We start from the raw sequence: 18812 nt of genomic DNA, 5'->3' as shown, positions 1-18812 counted from the left end.
CATAGAAACAGAGTACAAAACAGAACATCTGTATTAACATATCTAAAAAAACGTTAGCTGAATTAAGTTTATGCAGCTTTCAGCATTCATAACTTTAAATTTGTTGGTGATTCAGATGAATTCCTTGTACGTATAGTGCCATCGTGAGGCCACGTTTAGATTTGCAATTTGAAAAACTTTTACTAGAAAATTGTGCTTTGGCAAAACACTTCCCACGTTGCTGTTAAGAAAAGGATATCTATCATACCTTCTTCACTAGCTGAGCTCAAGTCAAAGGAATTTTAACTTTTTAAGGTTTTTTGCTCAGTTTCTGTGTCCACGTTTATACTAACCCAGATCATAAACTTTATTTCACATCTCTTGTTTTGATAACTTTTTGTCTGTTGTCTCAGTTCATTATTACCATGTAAACCTGCAAGACTACAGTCATTTCATTTTAATATCCTATGACTCCAGTGAACGTTGTACTTTCATTATCCATATTTAAACTGGACTCACTTTGTGAATGGGCTAAAACTAATTGACCGATAAAATTAGCATGCAATCGCTATGGATTTTGACCAAGGATGAAAGGGTTTGGTCCCCATTCCAAGACATTTATCAATAACTCTCATCCAATAGCAGAAATTCATTTTAAAATTCAAATCATTTTAGAAGTATGGGTCTAGTAGTTCTCAATTTAAACATATATTACGGCATATGCAGGGAAGGTCAAAAAAATCAAGATGGTGACTACAAGCATATACTTGAAGCCTCATCCTTTTTTTGCATACTCTGGGCATTCAGAATCAGTTGTGATTTCTTTTTGGATACCAACCTGAATATGTTCACAGACAAAACTATGTATGAATAACTTTCTTTCCTCTTAAAAACAACAAGAAGGAAGAGAAGAGCAATTCTCTTCTTTTGGAACTATGGAAAAGACCTTTATATATATAAAAAAAGTATGTTGTACTTCCAAAAATATTGAACAGTACAAATCACAACCAGTGATTAAAATCTCCATATCTCCATACAAACACACGTACAAAATTCACAGTCTTCTTATATCTAGCCGAAAGTTCCTCATTCTTCCATATTGTTCCTTGAAGGAAAATAATCCTTTTGAGTTTTACAAGATGTGTTCTCTAAAGGAATGCCCATTTCTAACATTCTGGTTTCAATTTTCTTTTGCAGGTAAGATTCTCTGTGGTGCGGACAGAGGATTGATTCAAATTCTAAGCCATGTCACTTAAAACTGGATTTGTAGGTCCATTAACAGAACTCTCTGCTTCCCTAGATGTATCCTTGGCTTTGAAATCATCGCATCTTTCAGCATCATTTCCATTTTCATGACTCATAAGTTGGACATCAGATTCCAAAGAGTTACTCTCTTCTTCTTTCTTGACTTCATTCTGGATGTTAGTGATTTGTTCATGGCGTTGGGCATTTTGTAGCTGTCCATTCTGGGCAGGATACAGGCTTGCAACAGTATCGTATAGAAACTGATAACCTTCCTAAATGGGATTTAAAAAGAGAGAGTTAGCATATGTGCAAACCCATCATGTAGTTTCACTTAATGATATGATAATGCTCCAAAACCTGAGAGAAAGACACAATATGCTGCCTAGACTTAATTAGTTAATACATTGCAGTGTTCATAAAGTTCTGCTACTCTCACATTTGGTTTTCATGAATACAGGAAGCCTTTACAAACCATTCTTCAATAGAAGATATGAGTAACCATTTGCCAAACCTTGCCCACCTTTCAGTGATGGCTAACCTTTTCCGGACCGAGTGCCCAAAGCACTCCCGAACTCCCAAAATGCAATGCATGAATGTCCCCCATGCATGCACCCCCCCACACACATGCACATGCACCCCCGCACTCGCCCTGCCCCCGCACATGCATGCACTGCCCCCCGCTCACACCCCACCCTCCTGTGCATGCACATGCCCCCCCTGCACATGCTCCACTCCCCACGCATGCGAGGCAGAGACCAAAGACCAGGTGGCCAAGGGAGATGCATGTGCATACGCGGCGGAGTTGAACTGGGGCAACGGCTCGTGTGCCTACAGAGAGGGTGCTGTGTGCCACCTCTGCCACGCATGCCATAGGTTCGCCATCACGGCTATAGCTTGTCGCTTGTCCATTACTTACTATCCCTCCCTGCTATAGCACAGAGATATAGCAGAGGAATCCACAACAGGGACAGGAAAGTATCCCCTCCCTTAAATATACACAGAACAGAAGCCAAATTTATCCAGTATTTACTTCTTCAATTCAGCAAAGTACATGCGTCCTACTTTATTATTAGTAAATATGTTCAATATTCAAGAATTAAACGACTGTCCAAAATAAATCATAAGGCAAATACACCAGCAAAGCAATCATTGTTTGGACTCTGGACATTTGCCTACTGAACGATAATGACAATGAAAGTATTTCTATAGAACAGATAGACTTTAAAAAAGAAAATAAAAGTAATTAACTACTAATATAATTTACTTACAAAGGAGGAAATCATTTCTGTTCTGGCTCTACGAAGAGCTTTCACAACTTGGAAAACATCGATTACATCTTCAGTCTCAGCACATTCCAAGAGATTTAGCAAAGCACAAAATACTCCCGTTTGTTTAGAACCATCACTATAAAAATATATATTATATATATATATATATTTATATGAAATCAAAAATATTGTTAACAGCAGCAGTAAAATGGAAAGACCAACAAAGCTTGAAATAGTAGAGGTCAAATTTATGACCACAATTGAGCCCAAAATTGATGTTGCTAAGTGAAAAATTTGTTAAGTGAGTTTTGCCCCATTTTACAACCTTTCTTGCCACAGTTGTTAAGTGAATCATGGCAGTTGTCAAATTAGTAACACAGTTGTTAAGTGAATCTGGCTTTCCCATTGACTTTGCTTGTCAGAAGGTTGCAAAAGGGAATCACATGACCCCGGGACACTGCAACCGTCATAAATGTGAGTCAGTTATTAAGCATTTGAATATAAAAGTCACGTGACCACAGGGATGCTGCAATGGTCATAAGTGTGAAAAATGGTCATAAGTCACTATTCAGTGTCGTAACTTGGAACAGTCACTAAGTGAACCGTAAATCAAGGACTACCTCTACAACATGTACAACTACTATAGGAGAAATTAGAAAGAATTGCTAAATCCTAATTAGGAGGGCTCACTAGAAGTTCTTAAAATGTAGGCAAAAAACAAACAACTTACTTTGATATTAAAACAAATGTTACTACCATTTCTGAGATAAGTGAAGAAACAAAAAGAACATTCAAATCAATTAACAGTTCAAAGAATAATACAAGGGGGATTAAGAACAGTAATCCATGGTTCCTTGGAAATAGTTCCAAGAGATTAGTATTGAACCCTTGAATAATCGTTGAAGCCTTAAGTTTAGATTTAGGGTTCTGCGCAAAGTATAGATTATTGGATATAATTTAATCTTATTTTATTTTATTATTTATATGCTGCCCATCTTGTCCTCCATCTTGCTTGTTGGCTTATTGGTTACATATGTGAATTAACAAAGTGCAGTTGAACATGGTAGGTTTGTGCTTCCCTGATTCATTTCATATTTTCTGAACCAAAATTTTAATTATTAATCATTGTGTAAAGGTAGGTGAAAAGCAAACTATGGTTTAACATGTTTGTACACCGTCATGCTTTCAGAGCGCCACTTTTCTCTGTAGTAGCACCAAACTTTTGCTGAGTTGTCTCTATGAAGGAAGTGATGTAGGCTTTCTGTAAGAACCTGAATTGCACAGGATTAAGGATTACAGATGTTTCATAGATTTGGATAAAACAGTTTTGAATTCAGAAAGAATTAATACTTATTCCAGAGTTTGGTATTCTGGCCAGGGGAAGGTTCTATTTACTTTTACTACTGGTGTGCGGGGCCGTGCACACGCTCACTTCGTTCGTGCACGTGCGCTCTTCTGCGCATGCGCAGAAGCATTCTGATGACATCGGGGTCAGTGGGCGGAGCCTCCCTCCGGTTTTACTACCTGTTTTATAGAACCGGTCTGAACCAGGGGCAACCCACCACTGGTCCTGGCTAATATGTAGCCACCATGTTCAAGGATGTCATGTAGAAAAATACACTCTAGACTAAAGCAGTATAGAAATCTGGGTAGGATCCAGACAGGATTATAAAATGGATATAAAATGAATAATTTAACTCCTTTTAGCATAACTGTATGCCACCAAGAGTCTCTTGTTTGTTAAATTGGTGGCTACATAAATTAGTTTAATTAAGCAATAAATAATGTTGCTTTTTAAAAACAAATAATTTATATAATAGCATGAAAGATTCGTTATCATTCCTGTCTGTGGAACAATGTGGTGTGCATTCTCAGAAGGGAGGGGCTGCTTTCCAAGGGCAAAAAGGCAGTGGACTTTGGAAAGTTTGGTTGGCAGGAAAAGAATTAAAATGGCTCCTTCTTAGCTTTTCCCAGAGTATATTGTAGTAATGCATATGGTTGCTTTAGTCTGGCAAGATTCTGTCTATAGGTGAATAATAATAAAGAAAATTACTGTTAAATCAATCTTGTTTCTTGGCCTGACATTATCACACTTTTATTTTTTTAGCAAGGGCAGAGCTTTCCTATTTATGGGACTGATACTATAAATTTGTACTCTGCCTCAGGATCAAGAACTATAGAACATAACCTACTCTGATATAAAGATGAAAGTATTATACATGCAACAGGCACACCTCAAAGCATGTCAAAATACCTCTAAAGGTGGTACCTACCCACAGTGGACAACAAGTGGAACGTTCTTGTTCTTGTTGGTCACATTTGCTTCAGCTGCAACTTGGGTTGAAAATTTCTGTTTGAGACTCTGGATCATGGTGATTAAGTCTTGGGGGGTTTCTGGGAGAGCAGAACTATCCCATTTATGGTACTGATACTGAAACACTTTTCTGCTGTCTTTCCTCTGTAACGAATGCAGATAGAACAAAACAATATATACATGTTTAGCGCTGAGGACCCTTACTTGTACATGCACAAAGATCAAAATATTGAACCTGGAAAGTCTAATAATGCTGACCCAAGTGATGACATTTGCTGCTGAAAGACTTCCTCAAAAGATTAACTAGAATCTTAGGAGCTATGAGCTTCTTTATTGAGGTTATGAAAGTATTTAATTGCTTAGTGCCTTGCTCCAGTTTGTCAAATAAAAAAAAACAAGTTGATATTTCTGTTGCTGTGGGGGGTATCTTCTGACTGCAATAGAGACAGAATTCTCCTCTATCCAACGTTTCCATATAAAGAAAAACACCAGCCTGCAACTTAGATGTAAATGACACAAACCTTCAGAAGGGATTTCCCACTAACATGTAGGTGACTCTCACAGACCTGTTCTCCAATATCTCATTGACTAGGCTATTTATACAATTTTTTTAAAAAAAATTGATTTATATGCCGCCCTCCTCTGGAGACTCAGGGCGGCTTACAATGCGTTAAGCAACAATGAATGAAGGCAAATATATATGTCCTAAAATATTGTTGCAGGATCTAATCTGGGTCGGTTATTGGGACCAGAGGTTTAATCTTCTGAGTTTCAGATTCATGCTGGAGCCCATCCTCAGGGAAATTCTTTCTGGCAGAATGTGTTGGAGAGAAGTTAGAAAGAAATTCCCAGAAGATGGCCTCCAGCATGAGTCCAAAAGCTTGGAACACTAAACCCCTGGTCCCTGTGACCGGCCCAGATTGGGTCCTGTTTCTACAATACTTGCTGTTTTGTACTTTCCTTTTCTCTGGTAACAGGTCAATGCTCATAGCTTTATTGTTATTGTTTCTATTTCTGCTCATGCGTTCAAACATATTGAAATGGTATACTTGAAAGAGTCACAACAAAATAAAATTATTTAAATAGGAAAATAAAATTATCTCAAAAAACAACCATACATAGGCAAGGGAAGGGAAGGGAAGGGAAGGGAATCTACATCCTGGTTTAAATTCAAGATACATTCATAGTGAGTTGGAGATCATTAGAATCCCCAGAAAATATGGTCAAGGTTCATCAAGTTGGCTGAATTATAATAGTTGAAGTCCAGCACTGCTGAAGAGCATCAAGTTGAGAAAGCAAGTTGCTATGAATGTGAATCCTATTTACATAACAGTAAATATGCCTTCTTCCTACATGCTACATTAAATAATTTGAACAACTATAGTTTGTCTCCAAGTTGTGTGCATTAAAATAAATGTTTGTTTATGTGTCTCCATCAGTTCAATATTTGAAAACATCTATAGTACTGTAGCATTTAAAATAAACCCAGAATTGCTTCATGATATTAATAACATATAGAAACAAACAGGGACACCAAAGGAAGTGGAAAATAAAACTTTAGAAGTGCAACCAAAAGCCAGAGATGAAGTAGATGAGGATGAATAAGTAGTCCTTTTACCTTTACGTGAGTTATGTCAAAGGCACGGATGGTATAACTGGGGCTACAGTTGCTGTCTTTTAGTTCAACAGTGATATTATCATATGTCATTTTTTCTTCTTGCCAATATTGTGCACAGAGTTCCTAGAATTGAAGAAAGACCAAATCAGTGTGGAAGAAGCATATATGGAAATGTGGACAAAATAAAATGAGTTGTCTTGAATCAAATTATATAAGAGCAATATATAAGATAGTCCTCAATTTGCAACCTTTTGTTTAGTAACTGTTTGAAGTTAAGAACAGCACTGAAAAAGGTGATTTATGACCATTTTTACAGTTATGACCTTTGACCCATGATCATGTGATCAAAATTCAGCTGCTTGGGAACTGGCTCGTATTTATGACAGTTGCTGTGTCCCAAGGTCATGTTTTGCGACCTTCTGGCAAGTTGGGGGGAAGCCAGATTCACTTAACAACCAGGTTACTAACTTACCAATTGCACTTAACAACTGAGGCAAGTAAAGTCATAAAATGGGGCAAAGCTTAGCAAACGTCTCACTGAACAACAAAAATTTTGGGCTCAATTGTGGTCGTAAGTCAAGGACTTACCATTTGCAACTTTCTCAAATGGTTTCCAACAAGCAAAGTCAGTGTGGGAAGCCAGATTTGCTTAACAACTGACTGATTCACTTTAACAACTGCAGTGATTCAGTTAACAACCATAGCAAAAAAAAGTTTGTAAAATCAAGTGCAACTCTCATAACAACCACCTTATTCAGCAAGGAAAATTCTGGTTACAATTGTGGTCATAACTTGAAAACTACCTGTACGTGGTATTCCATTGAGAAAAAACAGCCATTCACTTTCTCGGGAATAAGGTCACAAAGTGGATCATAGGACATAAACACTGAAGATCATAATTTAGTCATGTAGCATGTAAGACTATTTTACTAGTCTTATGTGTGCACAGAACTATTATTTAGATATGCAAAACTAGCGGTATAGTGAGAAATAGGAAACCAGGCTGAGGAAAACTAGAAATAAATTGACCGGATGAAATGTATGGATGTTTCTTTCACAAATTCTTGTAAATGCTAATGTAAATGTGAAAGGCCAGATAGCTTCAGGATATTTCATGCTGAATTGTCGATGATATTTAGGGAAAAGTTTGTTTAGTTTTTTAAATTAACCTAAGTTTGTATTTTCAAACTAATATATGAACTCAATACTATAACATACTGAATATCTTTTTCTAAACACATATTTCTTGATAAATGAAAATACTTAAATACTTACAATCACGTCTTTCAACCTAGGAATAGGTGCCACTGAGCCTAGATTCAATCGGTATATTTTGTTTCCTAATGGATATGCTTTCAGTCAGGGTATGTCTACAGTGTTCGGTTTAGAGAATTGAAATTGGCATTTTTCCATATCAAAAACATCACAGTTTGATTATAGATAAATAAATTTGCTTACCTGATTGTCTGTCAGCATAGCAATAACTTTGACTTTCTTTTGATAAATCATGTTCCAGAAGTCACCTATTGTTTCTGGAAGGGGTCCTTGTGTTGCTATAATTCCATTTTGAACCCAGTAACTCTGTTAAATAATTAAAAAAATAAAAATGAAAATGAAATAATTAAAAACCAATAGTATGAAAATATGCAGGGAGTAACATCTACCAATACACATAAATTGAATACATGGTAAATTAAAGGAAAGAAATGAAAGATAAATCACTGTCTGACATCACTTAAAAGTTGGTAACTTGCTTTAAAGATCATCCATGCAATTGGGAGAAATCAAATAAAACCAAAGAAAGAGCAAATTTCTGTTGATTTAGTTCAGGGGTCAGCAACCATAAACACTTAAAGAGCCATTTGGACTTGTTTTCCAAAGAAAAGAAAACACTGGGAACCAAAACCCTTCCCATGCCTGACTATTTCCTGAGCGGCCACAAAACTAGCATATGTAGTTGAATTCAATGTTCTGTTTTCTTCTGAAACTTTTCTTTTCTTGGATTTCTCCAGGGTTGGCCTACTGGGAGTCGAAAAGCTCAATAAATTGTGTGCCGGCGTGTGTTACACATTGGCGGTTGTGACTCACATTTAGTTAATTCCTGATACAAAGTTCAAGAAAGCAATATATATACTGATGCATATGTTTTTACGTATCTATAAGTATCCATTGAAGCGTGGTGGCTCAGTGGCTTAATGACGCTGGAGATGGTCTCAGCTCCAGCAGTTTGAGCCCAAGCAGGGTGAGTTCCTGAAACTCGCCCCAGCTTCTGTCCGCCTAACAGTTTGAAAGCATGTTCTATGCAAGTAGATAGATAAGTATCACTTTGGTGGGGAGACAAGCTGGTACTCTGTGCAGGCAGTCAGATACTTGATGACTCTGAACCTTCCCAGTTGCATTGTCCATTTGCGAGGCAACTCCAGGAAGGGAGAGGCTTTGGTTGACACTGCAGGAAGAGCCACTCATTTCTCTCTCTGATGCGAAACCAGCTCGCCCTCCTGTGGAATGCCTTGGGAAACTAGAGCATTTCCTATAACCGGTTGGTACCTTGGCAAGCCAAACTACTACTTTGCAATAGCATTGTTGTCTCCTGGCTACTGTAGCAATGCCATACGCTAATAATAATAATATCCATTGAAAGTAGGAGGGGAAGAAAACAGATACTTTTTACCTCCATGCAAAGAAATCTTATAAGGACATTTTAGGTTTCTATGTTATGAAAAATGCCCTTTTCATTAAATGATTTTTTTTTTAAAGTTGGAAAATAACTGTCACTTCAGAGACCTATGGCAGTGGCAAAATGAATCAAGTAGACATACGGGTATAAAGGAAGCATTGATGTATTTATTGGGTTCTTCTTCACAATCACTATCCTCATCAGATGAATCAACATCTTGTTCACTTTCTCTGTTCCCTTCTTCTTCGTGTTTGAATAACACTCTGTTGTAATCATCTACACCACAAGAAAGTCAGAACATACAAGTCAAATAGCTTCATAGAAGTTAATAGCACATCTCAGTTATTCATAAACCACTACAAAGGCTATGGCAGCTTATCAGTCCTTTTAGTCTAGAAGAAATTGTACAAAGAATTATTATAATCACACAAGCTAGATCTTCATTGGTGTTCCAGGTAGTCAGGCATGCTTGCTTGAGTCTATGATATTTCATGCCACTCTTCCACACTTCTCATTCTCATTCTCATTCTCATTCTCATTCTCGCTCTCTCTCTTGTCTTCTACAGCAGTCAATCAGCATTCCTTGGCCACTAAATAACACCACTCAATCTTATTGGGCTACTTCGGAAAATGTGCACCTTCATTGGGTACAAACGAAGCAGCCCACTTCCTGGCAAACAAAGGTCAGCATAGGTATTTAGTATTTATGTTGTAAGCTCTGAGTCGGTCTGCTAAAGTTCTTATGTCTGTCTATTTGTAACCATCAATTGGGTGAAACGGTGCATTGTAAGGCAATAGTTTTTGAACCAAGGTACCTCAAATGGGTGAACTTACAGAATGCATCCAAATCTAGGATCATTACACTCATAGGATTGAAATTTGGAAATGTTGTGCCCACTTCAGCACTGCCATGCTGACACACTGCTGTGGTCAGCCATGGTCACATGAAGTCATTTCCAATGTTCTCTGATTGCTCCCGACAAGTCAATGGGGAAGACAGAAGGACAGGCACTGGGGAAACCCAGAGCCTGGTTCATCCTTAGCCATGGAAACTCACTGAGTAACTTTGAGCCACTTTACTCTCAATCCAATCCATCTCACAGGGTTGTTACTCTGGGGAAAAACCAGGAGGAGGAAATAACCTGTACAACATTTTGAGTCCTTATAAAAAGTGGATATAAAATTAATTAATAAATAAAGGTGATTGGGAAGACTTGGAGTTGTAAAAATTGATTGTATTGCTTAGATGACTAAGGCAAAATCTAATATTTTTAGGGGTGCTTTACAAATTACTTGGAGAAATGTGTGACTTCTCACAGGAACAGGAGATGCAGAAAGAAAGTTTCCATGCAGTTTGTTATAAAAGCTCTAAGCAAATTGTTTTAAAATGTAATATTTTTAAAAATTCCATGGATCAGTTTAGACAATAAAACTCAAGAATGTGGAGATTTCCCCTTGCAATACTCACATGGAATTACTGTGGCACTCCGGTTTTTCTGTGTGTTCTCTGGTTTTCTACCAACTTTCTGATTCTGCCAGTTCCTGTATAAAGGCAGTCGCTAAAAAAACAGATGTACCAAAGAAAAGTTAGAGTTAAGCAGAAATTCTAAACTGTATCTCACCACTCTGCTATGTTTGCTTAATCTTAAATGCCAATCAACTAAAGTGAGCAGAAACCAACTTGCAATGATGCAGAGTATTAACATTCCCACCCCTGCTTAAAATTAAAGTGTTAGTTTAGCAGTCATTTGCTGCATTTATTTTATTTCATTCATTTATTCATAAAAAAAGGAGTCCCTGTGGATTTTACTCTGCTAATCGTTGCTGACTATAGGAGGTGGTTCTCATCATTTCAAGGCCGTGTTATGCTGGTTACATGGCCAGCATGACATCACAAAGTGCTGTTACCTTCCCACCAAAATGGTACCTATTTATCTACTTGCATTTGCATGCTTTCGAACTGCTAGGTAGGCAGGAGCTGGGGTGAGGTAAGGACCTGAGCACCCCATTGCAGGGTGCTCAGGTCTCAAACCTGCCAGCTTTCCAGCTGCTAAGTCACTGCACTTCCTCATTTAATTATATCCCATCTTTATTATTATCAGAAATAACTCAAGCCAGAGAACATACCCAACATACCTTCTTCCTCATATTTTCCACAATAGCAACCCTGTGAGGTGGATTGGGCTGAAAAAGAGTGACTGTTCTAAAGTAACCCAGACAGCTTTAATGAACTCACAGTTCGTTGCTTTCTAGTCTGGTGCCTTAACTAGTAGACCAGGGGTCTGCAACCTTAAACACTCAAAGAGCCATTTGGACCCATTTCCCACAGAAAAGAAAACACCGGGAGCCACAAAACCCTTCCCATGTCTGACTATTTCTTGAGCAGCCACAAAACTAGCATATGTAGTTGAATCAAACATTCTGTTTTCTTCTGAAACTTTTATTTTCTTGGATTTATCCATGGTTGGCCTACCAGAGGTTGAAAAGCTCAATAAATCGTGTGCCAGCAAGTGTCGCACATTGGCAGTTGTGATGCATATTTTGAGTGACAGGGAGCCACAGCAGAGGAGTGAAAGAGTCACATGCGGCTCCAGAGCCTCAGGTTGCTGACCTTTGCACTATTCTAAACTGGCTGTCTCTGTATGGCCAGAGAAAGAAATTCTATTTACCTGAAATTCAGCTTCCAGCAGAGATGGATCACTGAGCGAATCCTTTTTCTTTAGCTGGCTGAGATAGTTGGGCAGTTCTGAAACAAAGACCTCTGTTTCGCCAAATTGGACATATTCAACCAAAGCGTGATGGATCAAGATGTACTGTGCCTAATGGATCCAAGAATTGCAGATTTTGTAAATGGTAGAAATGGAAAGTCGCAATAAAAATGGGACTAGTAATTGAATCAATTCAACATTGTATAAAATAAAATACAGTGCTACCTAGGTACTCAACATTAACTGGTTTGGGGAGGCACAATGACTATTGAAACTGATGAGTACAAAACACATTTTTCCCATAAGGAATAATGTAGTGAGTCACAAGGCAGTGACACAGACAAATTCTGGCTTGTGCATTGAGTACCAAACAAACAATGTGTACCAGTACAAAATTTTCACCTAAAAATTCAATGAATACCAAATTAGATGAGTTTCAAAGCAGTTGAGTATCAAGATATCACTGTATTCTATTCGAAATAAAATTCTTTTAAATGCCCATAGCAGAAGTGGATTTCAGCAGGTTCTGACCAGTTCTGAAGAACCGGTAGCGAAAATTTTGAGTAGTTCAGAGAACCAGTAGTAAAAATTCTGACTTGCCCCACCCCCACCTATTCTCTGCCTCCCAAGTCCCAGCTGATCGGGAGGAAATGGGGATTTTGCAGTATCCTTCTCCTGGAGTGGGGAGGGAATGAAGATTTTTACAGTATCCTTCCCCCTGCCATGCCCACCAAGCCACGCCCACCAAGCCATGCCATGCCCACCAAGCCACGCCCACAGAACTGGTAGTAAAAAAATTTGAAACCCACCACTGGCCCATAGCATATATGTTAAATGGACCTGATAGGAACTCTGTTTTTTTAAAAAATTGCTGGAGATAAGCAAATTCTTATCTTTGAATTCTATGGTTTTTGTTGCAGAAATATATACAGTTGTGGGCAAGTGAAGTAAAATATCACAATATAACAAAGGTGAGAATGATCTCATACATTACAGAAAGGCAGTGCTAATTAATCAAACTCTTTAAATATACCTCCACTTGAACCATAAGGCATCGCTGACGCCGTAATTTTGCAATATATCCATATACATCGACTCGTCCTTCAGCCTCTAATCCCTCCAGCATTGCATCAATCCCAATATAGGTTCCAGTGCGTCCTACACCAGCACTGTCATAATTGTAAAAAAAAGAAGAAAACGCAACAAGCATCATTCAAGCTGCTGCTGTTAAAATTGACAGATTATGGGAAACATGCTGAGATTTGCCCTTAAATCAGTTCAACTGAACTCACAGAGATTTTGATGTCTGATAAATTTATTCCTCTAGTTACACATTTATAACATCCCTTTTATTATTTAAACTGTTAAGTAAAGTTTAAACAAATGTATTGCTTAAGTCGTTTAGTAAAAATTGTGTGTTCTTATCACTTTGCAGGTTTTATCAGTATCATCTAACTGCATGTGTAAAGGAAGACTGATTTGAGCACAAGCTTATTGATCAAAACTTATTTTACCTGCAATGGACTACTATTGGGCCACTAAAGAAGTTGCTTAAAATATTGACTCTGCGCCGCAGCTTGAGCAGAAGATGGGGGTCATCGGGTACCCCGTGATCTGGCCAGCTTGTAAATTGAATGTGGGTCACATCTCTTCCTGATGACTTGTCTCTTCTCTGGAAAAAAAAAGTCAGTTTAATGTGAGTTATATATCAAAATGTCCATGTAGCAATCATTGATTAGTATGACCAGGGGTGAGTTGCCCCCGCTTCGCACCGACCCCAACATAATCAAAATGCTTCTGTGAATGCGCATAAGAGAGCACGCACAAGGCACCGTTGCGAACCGGTAGTAAAGGTAAGTAGAACCCACCCCTAAGTATGACATAGGCCAGAGGCGAACAAGTTTATGAAATGCCGTCAACATGTATTCATCCCAGTGACTTTTGTTAAGACTTCTTCAGCATAATCCAGTATATATAATCCTAACCCTAACCAGGCAAAATTTACGTAGTAGCTATGTAGGTATGGGATAAAGAAAATGAGATATGTATCAATAAACCACTGGTCCACATCTCATGGTTTTAAGGATTTGGATATTATAATTATCATCTGATGTTACATTAACTGTCTCATGGATAATATCTAGTTCTGTCAGCCCCACCAGGTACACTAGAGAAAAAAATCAATTCCATTGGAAGACTAAAACTATACTTTATTGACATGGGCTATAATAGCAGATATAATTGCAATTCTCTTTGTTATAGTCCAGTAAATCAGGAAGTCATTTGCCTGAGTTCCTTCCAGATATTATCTTGTTTCTCAGTACCTGAAGAATGGTTCAGTCCTCTTTGGCTAGGTAACAGTTCTTGCATATTCTGACAAGGCCATCCCCCTTACTTTCTACAATTATTAAGCAAACTCTTATAAGTTTTTTAGTGTTCTTACTTACATGGTTGATGTGCAGCTTCTGAATAATGTAATCTGGACACACTTTGCGTTCATTTATGCTTACTATAATGTCCCCATAAGATGCAGTCTCCTCTTCCATTGATGGCCAATACTTGGCACATTTGATCTATGGAAATACAAAGATGCTTTATTGCTAAACTAATCTTTGCATAGATTTTCAGTTTGTTAATGTGTTTTCCCAAAAATAAGCTCTCTCCCAAAAATAATCCCTCCCTGAAAACAAGTCCTCCCCTGAAAATAAACCCTCCCCCCAAAATAAGCCCTCCCTGAAAATACTTAAACCCATGTACAGCCGGTCCCCGCCATTTCCTCTGTTTAGGGTTAGGGAGACAGAGCTGGAAAACAGATAAGACGGCAAGAGGAGCCCCATCTTGCTCCATGTGCCCCAAAATAATAAGACATCCCCAAAAATAAGGCCAAGCGCTTATTTCAGGGTTCAAAAAAATATAAGACAGGGTCTTATTTTGGGGGCAACACAGTATTGGTATATCACCCTAATGACACCTTTACACAATGATCTAGACTAGAGCAAAATATATTTAGATTAAAAAGAGTCATGGTAACACAGTGGTTAGAATGCAGTATTGCAGGCTAATTCTGCCTACTGCCAGCAATTCAATTCTCACTGGCTCAAGGTTGACTCCGCCTTCCATCCTTCCGAGGTTGGTAAAATGAGGAGGCAGATTGCTGGGGGCAAGATGCTGACTCTGTAAACCGCTTAGAGTGGGCTGTAAAGCACTGTGAAGCAGTATCTAAGTCTAACTACTATTGCTAGATGGGTGTATGCTGCATATCAAGCTTGGCCAAAGCCAGGTGAAGACACTAAAATAGTTGTTCACTTTTATGCTTTCTAGGCAGCATGAATAAAAAACAAGTCACACCAGAAAAAAAGATGGCAGCAGTTAGAAACTAGTTTAACCTTCAAATCAAATTAAATCTTTTTTTATGGCCCTATACCAGCGTAGATTTACCATTAGCATAGGTAAGAACTATTTTCTACTCTTGTTTCTCCCATTCCAGATCCTGGAACAGCAACTTAATCCTGAAACAGATTAAGTTACTTAAATATTACACTTAATAAAACAAACGGCAAACTGAAAAACCTCAAGACCCTTATTATCATTTCAGGTAGCTTATAGCAAAGAAGTTTCCTACTAAATTAATCAGCTAAGCAAATTGTGTCAACTTTCAAGTAGCCATTGACACACTAGAATAATGGATGGTTTAAAAGTGGGATTTTTTCCCAAGTAAAGGAACTAATAAATAACACAATGGGTATTTTCTGCTCACCTTGCTGCCTTCCTCACAGCGAGTCACCATGACAACAATGGTTGCTTTTTGTTCCCAGATCATTCTCCAGAAATCATCTATTGTCTCTTCCTTGGGACCTGCCAAAAATATTACTTTGATCACGTGAAGCATTTCAAAGTGATAATTAGGGATGGGCTAATTTGTCAACTGAAATGTCGCCGAGTTTTCCTTTCTCCAGCCCTAAATGGATTGCATCTCACAGCTTCTTTGGTTTTTCCGCAGCATGAATATTTGAAAAAGCATTCTTTTTCTGTGGTTAGCAGAACATGATTTTCTCCAAATCGAACTAGCACGGGAGAAACACGCGTGCAAATGTTCATAGTCATGCATTTTTGTATATTTTAATAATGATCATTTATTAAACCTGTATGCTACCTGACTCTGACATTTTTTCCTAATGTATGCTTGTTTTAGAAGGAATTTTTATTATATCCAGGCACATGTATTTAATTTTATTTACAGGACTCATAGCAGTGGTGGGTTCGCCTCCGGTTCGAACTGGTTCGCAAGAACCGGCAGGAAAACCGGCAGGAGGCCCTGCCCACTGCCCCGGATGTCAACATCAGCGATCTGCGCATGCACAGTTCCCGTTGTGAACCGGTAGTAAAGATAAGTAGAACCCATCCCTGACTCATAGGTCACTCTGATTAGTTGGTCTTTGTCTCTGATATATGTATAAGGCATTAACTGTTTATTTTTTATCTGAAACATGAATAGTATTTGGCAGAATGTAAAGCAAAGTTCTTTCAGGAGCTATTTTAAGTAGATTGTACTGAAATGGTTAGGATAGTTTTTTATTGCCTTCTAGATGTAGTAGATGCCCAAAATCTAGGCAATTAAATATTTCATGATTGTGTTGGCTAAATAAAATTTGTTGACTCTCAGACTTTCAGCTAATTTTGTATCAAATAACAGACAAGATTGGAGAATACTGCACAATTTCATATAGTCTAATTTTAGTTTGCTGTTTAAAAATTCCATAGCAACCTTTGAATTAATTTGAAAAGAAATGAAATTGCCGTTCTTAACCAGCACATAATATCAAATGAAGACTTTTAAACTGTATTATAATTTTAAAATTCTAAAGGTTTAGTGTTTTCATTATTTTTCCCTTTCCTTTTTGCTTTATTTGTAACTTTTTTATTTTTTTTATTCTTCTCTATTTATTTTATATTGTTTTCACTCAATTCCATTTATTTTAATTAAGCATAATGTCTTACTAAAGAACAGAAATTAAGAGGTTAAAATGGCATTTATTATCAAGAGTTACCTACAAATCAACATCTTAGTAAAATCCAATGTAAATATTGACAAGTTTTTGTATAACAAAAATTATATGCAGCAAAAGAATGTATTTTTTTAAAAAAATGTTTCTATGGTTTTCTTAAATTGCTCCCTTACTTGCTCCCTTTTATATATTATTTTTACATACTACACACACACACACACACACACACACACGAATACACAAATATATTTCAGTTGGAATATGCCACACAAAAAAGTGCTGTTGAGTTTTGTCCAAATCAGTCCCTTAGATTTTGAAGCCATGATGTTCTTCTGCCTGGATCTTGTTTGCCTTCAATCTTTCCTTGGAGGATTAAGTGAAGTATATATACATATTTCATACTCCAAATGAAAAAAGTAAACTAAAATAAAATATGAGGGTTCTTTGCTGTTTTCTGAGCTGAACCAAGTTCAGATAACAAGAAACCCCAATTTCAATCCTGAGCTACAAATATTATCCTTTATTGACAAAATAAAATATTTACTATTAATTGCTACTAAATTGAATGTCTTAATTTTTTAAAAAAATTAAAAATTGTTAAAAAAAATCAGAAAGTGGTTTTTTAAAATGCTTTTAACTATTTAAATTGTTTCCTGGATTTTGCAAGCTACCAAGAGCCTGATGGAATGGGTGGCTTTAACAAACAAATAAATAACTCAATCCTTAGAGATGGTTAACAAGAACCAACTAAACCTGACTTTCTTTTCAGTGTGACAGCTAGTTAGATCAGTGGTGAAATCCAGCCGGTTCTGACAGGTTCTGGAGAACTGGTAGTGCAAATTTTGAGTAGTTTGGAGAACGGGCAAATGCCACCTCTGGCTGGTCCCAGAGTGGGGTGGGAATAGAGATTTTGCAATATCCTTCCTCCAGGAGTTGGGAGGGAATGGGGATTATGCACTATCCTTCCCCCGCCATGCCCACCAAGCCACACCATGCCCACCAAGCCACGCCCACAGAACAGGTAGTAAAAAAATTTGGATTTCACCACTGAGTTAGATACATATTTGATCAACTTTGTACAATCTATGGAACTGAAATAAATTAATCCCTAGTGATGGTTACCATGAACCAGCTAAAGATAAATCTATGGAACTTAAAAAGTTTATTATTTTGCACGTTCTTATGCATGTAAAGGAACACATTGCTCTCTAGGATAGAAAGAATAATGGATGGGCGAGTCGTAATGTAGAATGGGACGGAAACTTCCACCCCAGTTTGTTTTGTGGTATGGAACGGCATCACCATTTTGCTTGGCGGTCTACTGAGAGAAAATAGAGGTAGCAATGATTGTATTAATTCACTTCTACGTGCTATTCAAAGTCAGAAAAATAATACAAACCTTGTGCAGCAATGTATTTTTTCATTTCTTTAAAACCCTGTGATAGAAAGTCATATATTATTATCTTGCATGTACGGGCTCAGAAAAAAAATATATTTGCACAAACTAAAATTAGAAGATGATGAATAATGTCTGACTATGAGTTTGCACATTTAAATGAAAGTCACTCACATCGATATAGCTTGCATTTATGTAGTCATATCCCTGCTCCCCGGGGCTTGACTTAAGCTCCACACGATTGTAATCATCTTTTCATATGGAAACAAAAAAATCAAGACCAAGAATGTCAATCAATCAATATTGTTAGTTTGGTATAATTTTTGAAAGCGGGCAGGGGAACAAGAAGTTGAAAAGTTCATGTTTGCATGATGCACTTACAAGGGAGGATATCGATGTAACGGTTCTTGTTCTGGTTATAAGGCTTGCGTGCTTCTTTTATGGGGTATTTACTGAAGACTCTGGGAATGCTCTGCAAAAGGCAATATGCATCTGAGCCAAAAAACTTTAGGTAAAAAACATTATAAACTCAGACAAAGAGGATGAGTTACTGAATCCTTGTTTTGGTTTTGGTTTTTTCTGGCTATTCTGAATCCAGTTT

General features: G+C 37.5%; 1 protein-coding gene across 1 annotated transcript in view; it reads right to left on the bottom strand.

The window, feature by feature from the left end:
* Positions 1-1069: 1069 nt before the first annotated feature.
* The window catches only part of PTPRC (protein tyrosine phosphatase receptor type C), an 84706-nt gene continuing 66963 nt past the window's right edge, over positions 1070-18812 (bottom strand). Inside the window, exons 16-30 of the mRNA XM_070939318.1 lie at positions 18593-18683; positions 18386-18462; positions 18215-18251; positions 15567-15664; positions 14257-14382; positions 13324-13481; positions 12843-12978; positions 11771-11920; positions 10570-10660; positions 9244-9377; positions 7883-8005; positions 6425-6547; positions 4766-4950; positions 2493-2628; positions 1070-1496 (exon numbers count right to left, since the gene is read on the bottom strand). Of these exons, the coding sequence (XP_070795419.1) occupies positions 1218-1496; positions 2493-2628; positions 4766-4950; positions 6425-6547; positions 7883-8005; positions 9244-9377; positions 10570-10660; positions 11771-11920; positions 12843-12978; positions 13324-13481; positions 14257-14382; positions 15567-15664; positions 18215-18251; positions 18386-18462; positions 18593-18683 (1944 nt within the window). The 3' untranslated portion in view covers positions 1070-1217. The remainder of the gene's footprint in view (positions 1497-2492; positions 2629-4765; positions 4951-6424; positions 6548-7882; positions 8006-9243; positions 9378-10569; positions 10661-11770; positions 11921-12842; positions 12979-13323; positions 13482-14256; positions 14383-15566; positions 15665-18214; positions 18252-18385; positions 18463-18592; positions 18684-18812) is intronic.

This window comes from Pituophis catenifer, unplaced genomic scaffold, assembly GCF_029215685.1.
Source record: "Pituophis catenifer annectens isolate HBS135680 unplaced genomic scaffold, rPitCat1.0.hap2 SCAF_3, whole genome shotgun sequence".
Taxonomy (NCBI): domain Eukaryota; kingdom Metazoa; phylum Chordata; class Lepidosauria; order Squamata; family Colubridae; genus Pituophis; species Pituophis catenifer.
This window is presented reverse-complemented; position numbering and strand designations above follow the sequence as displayed.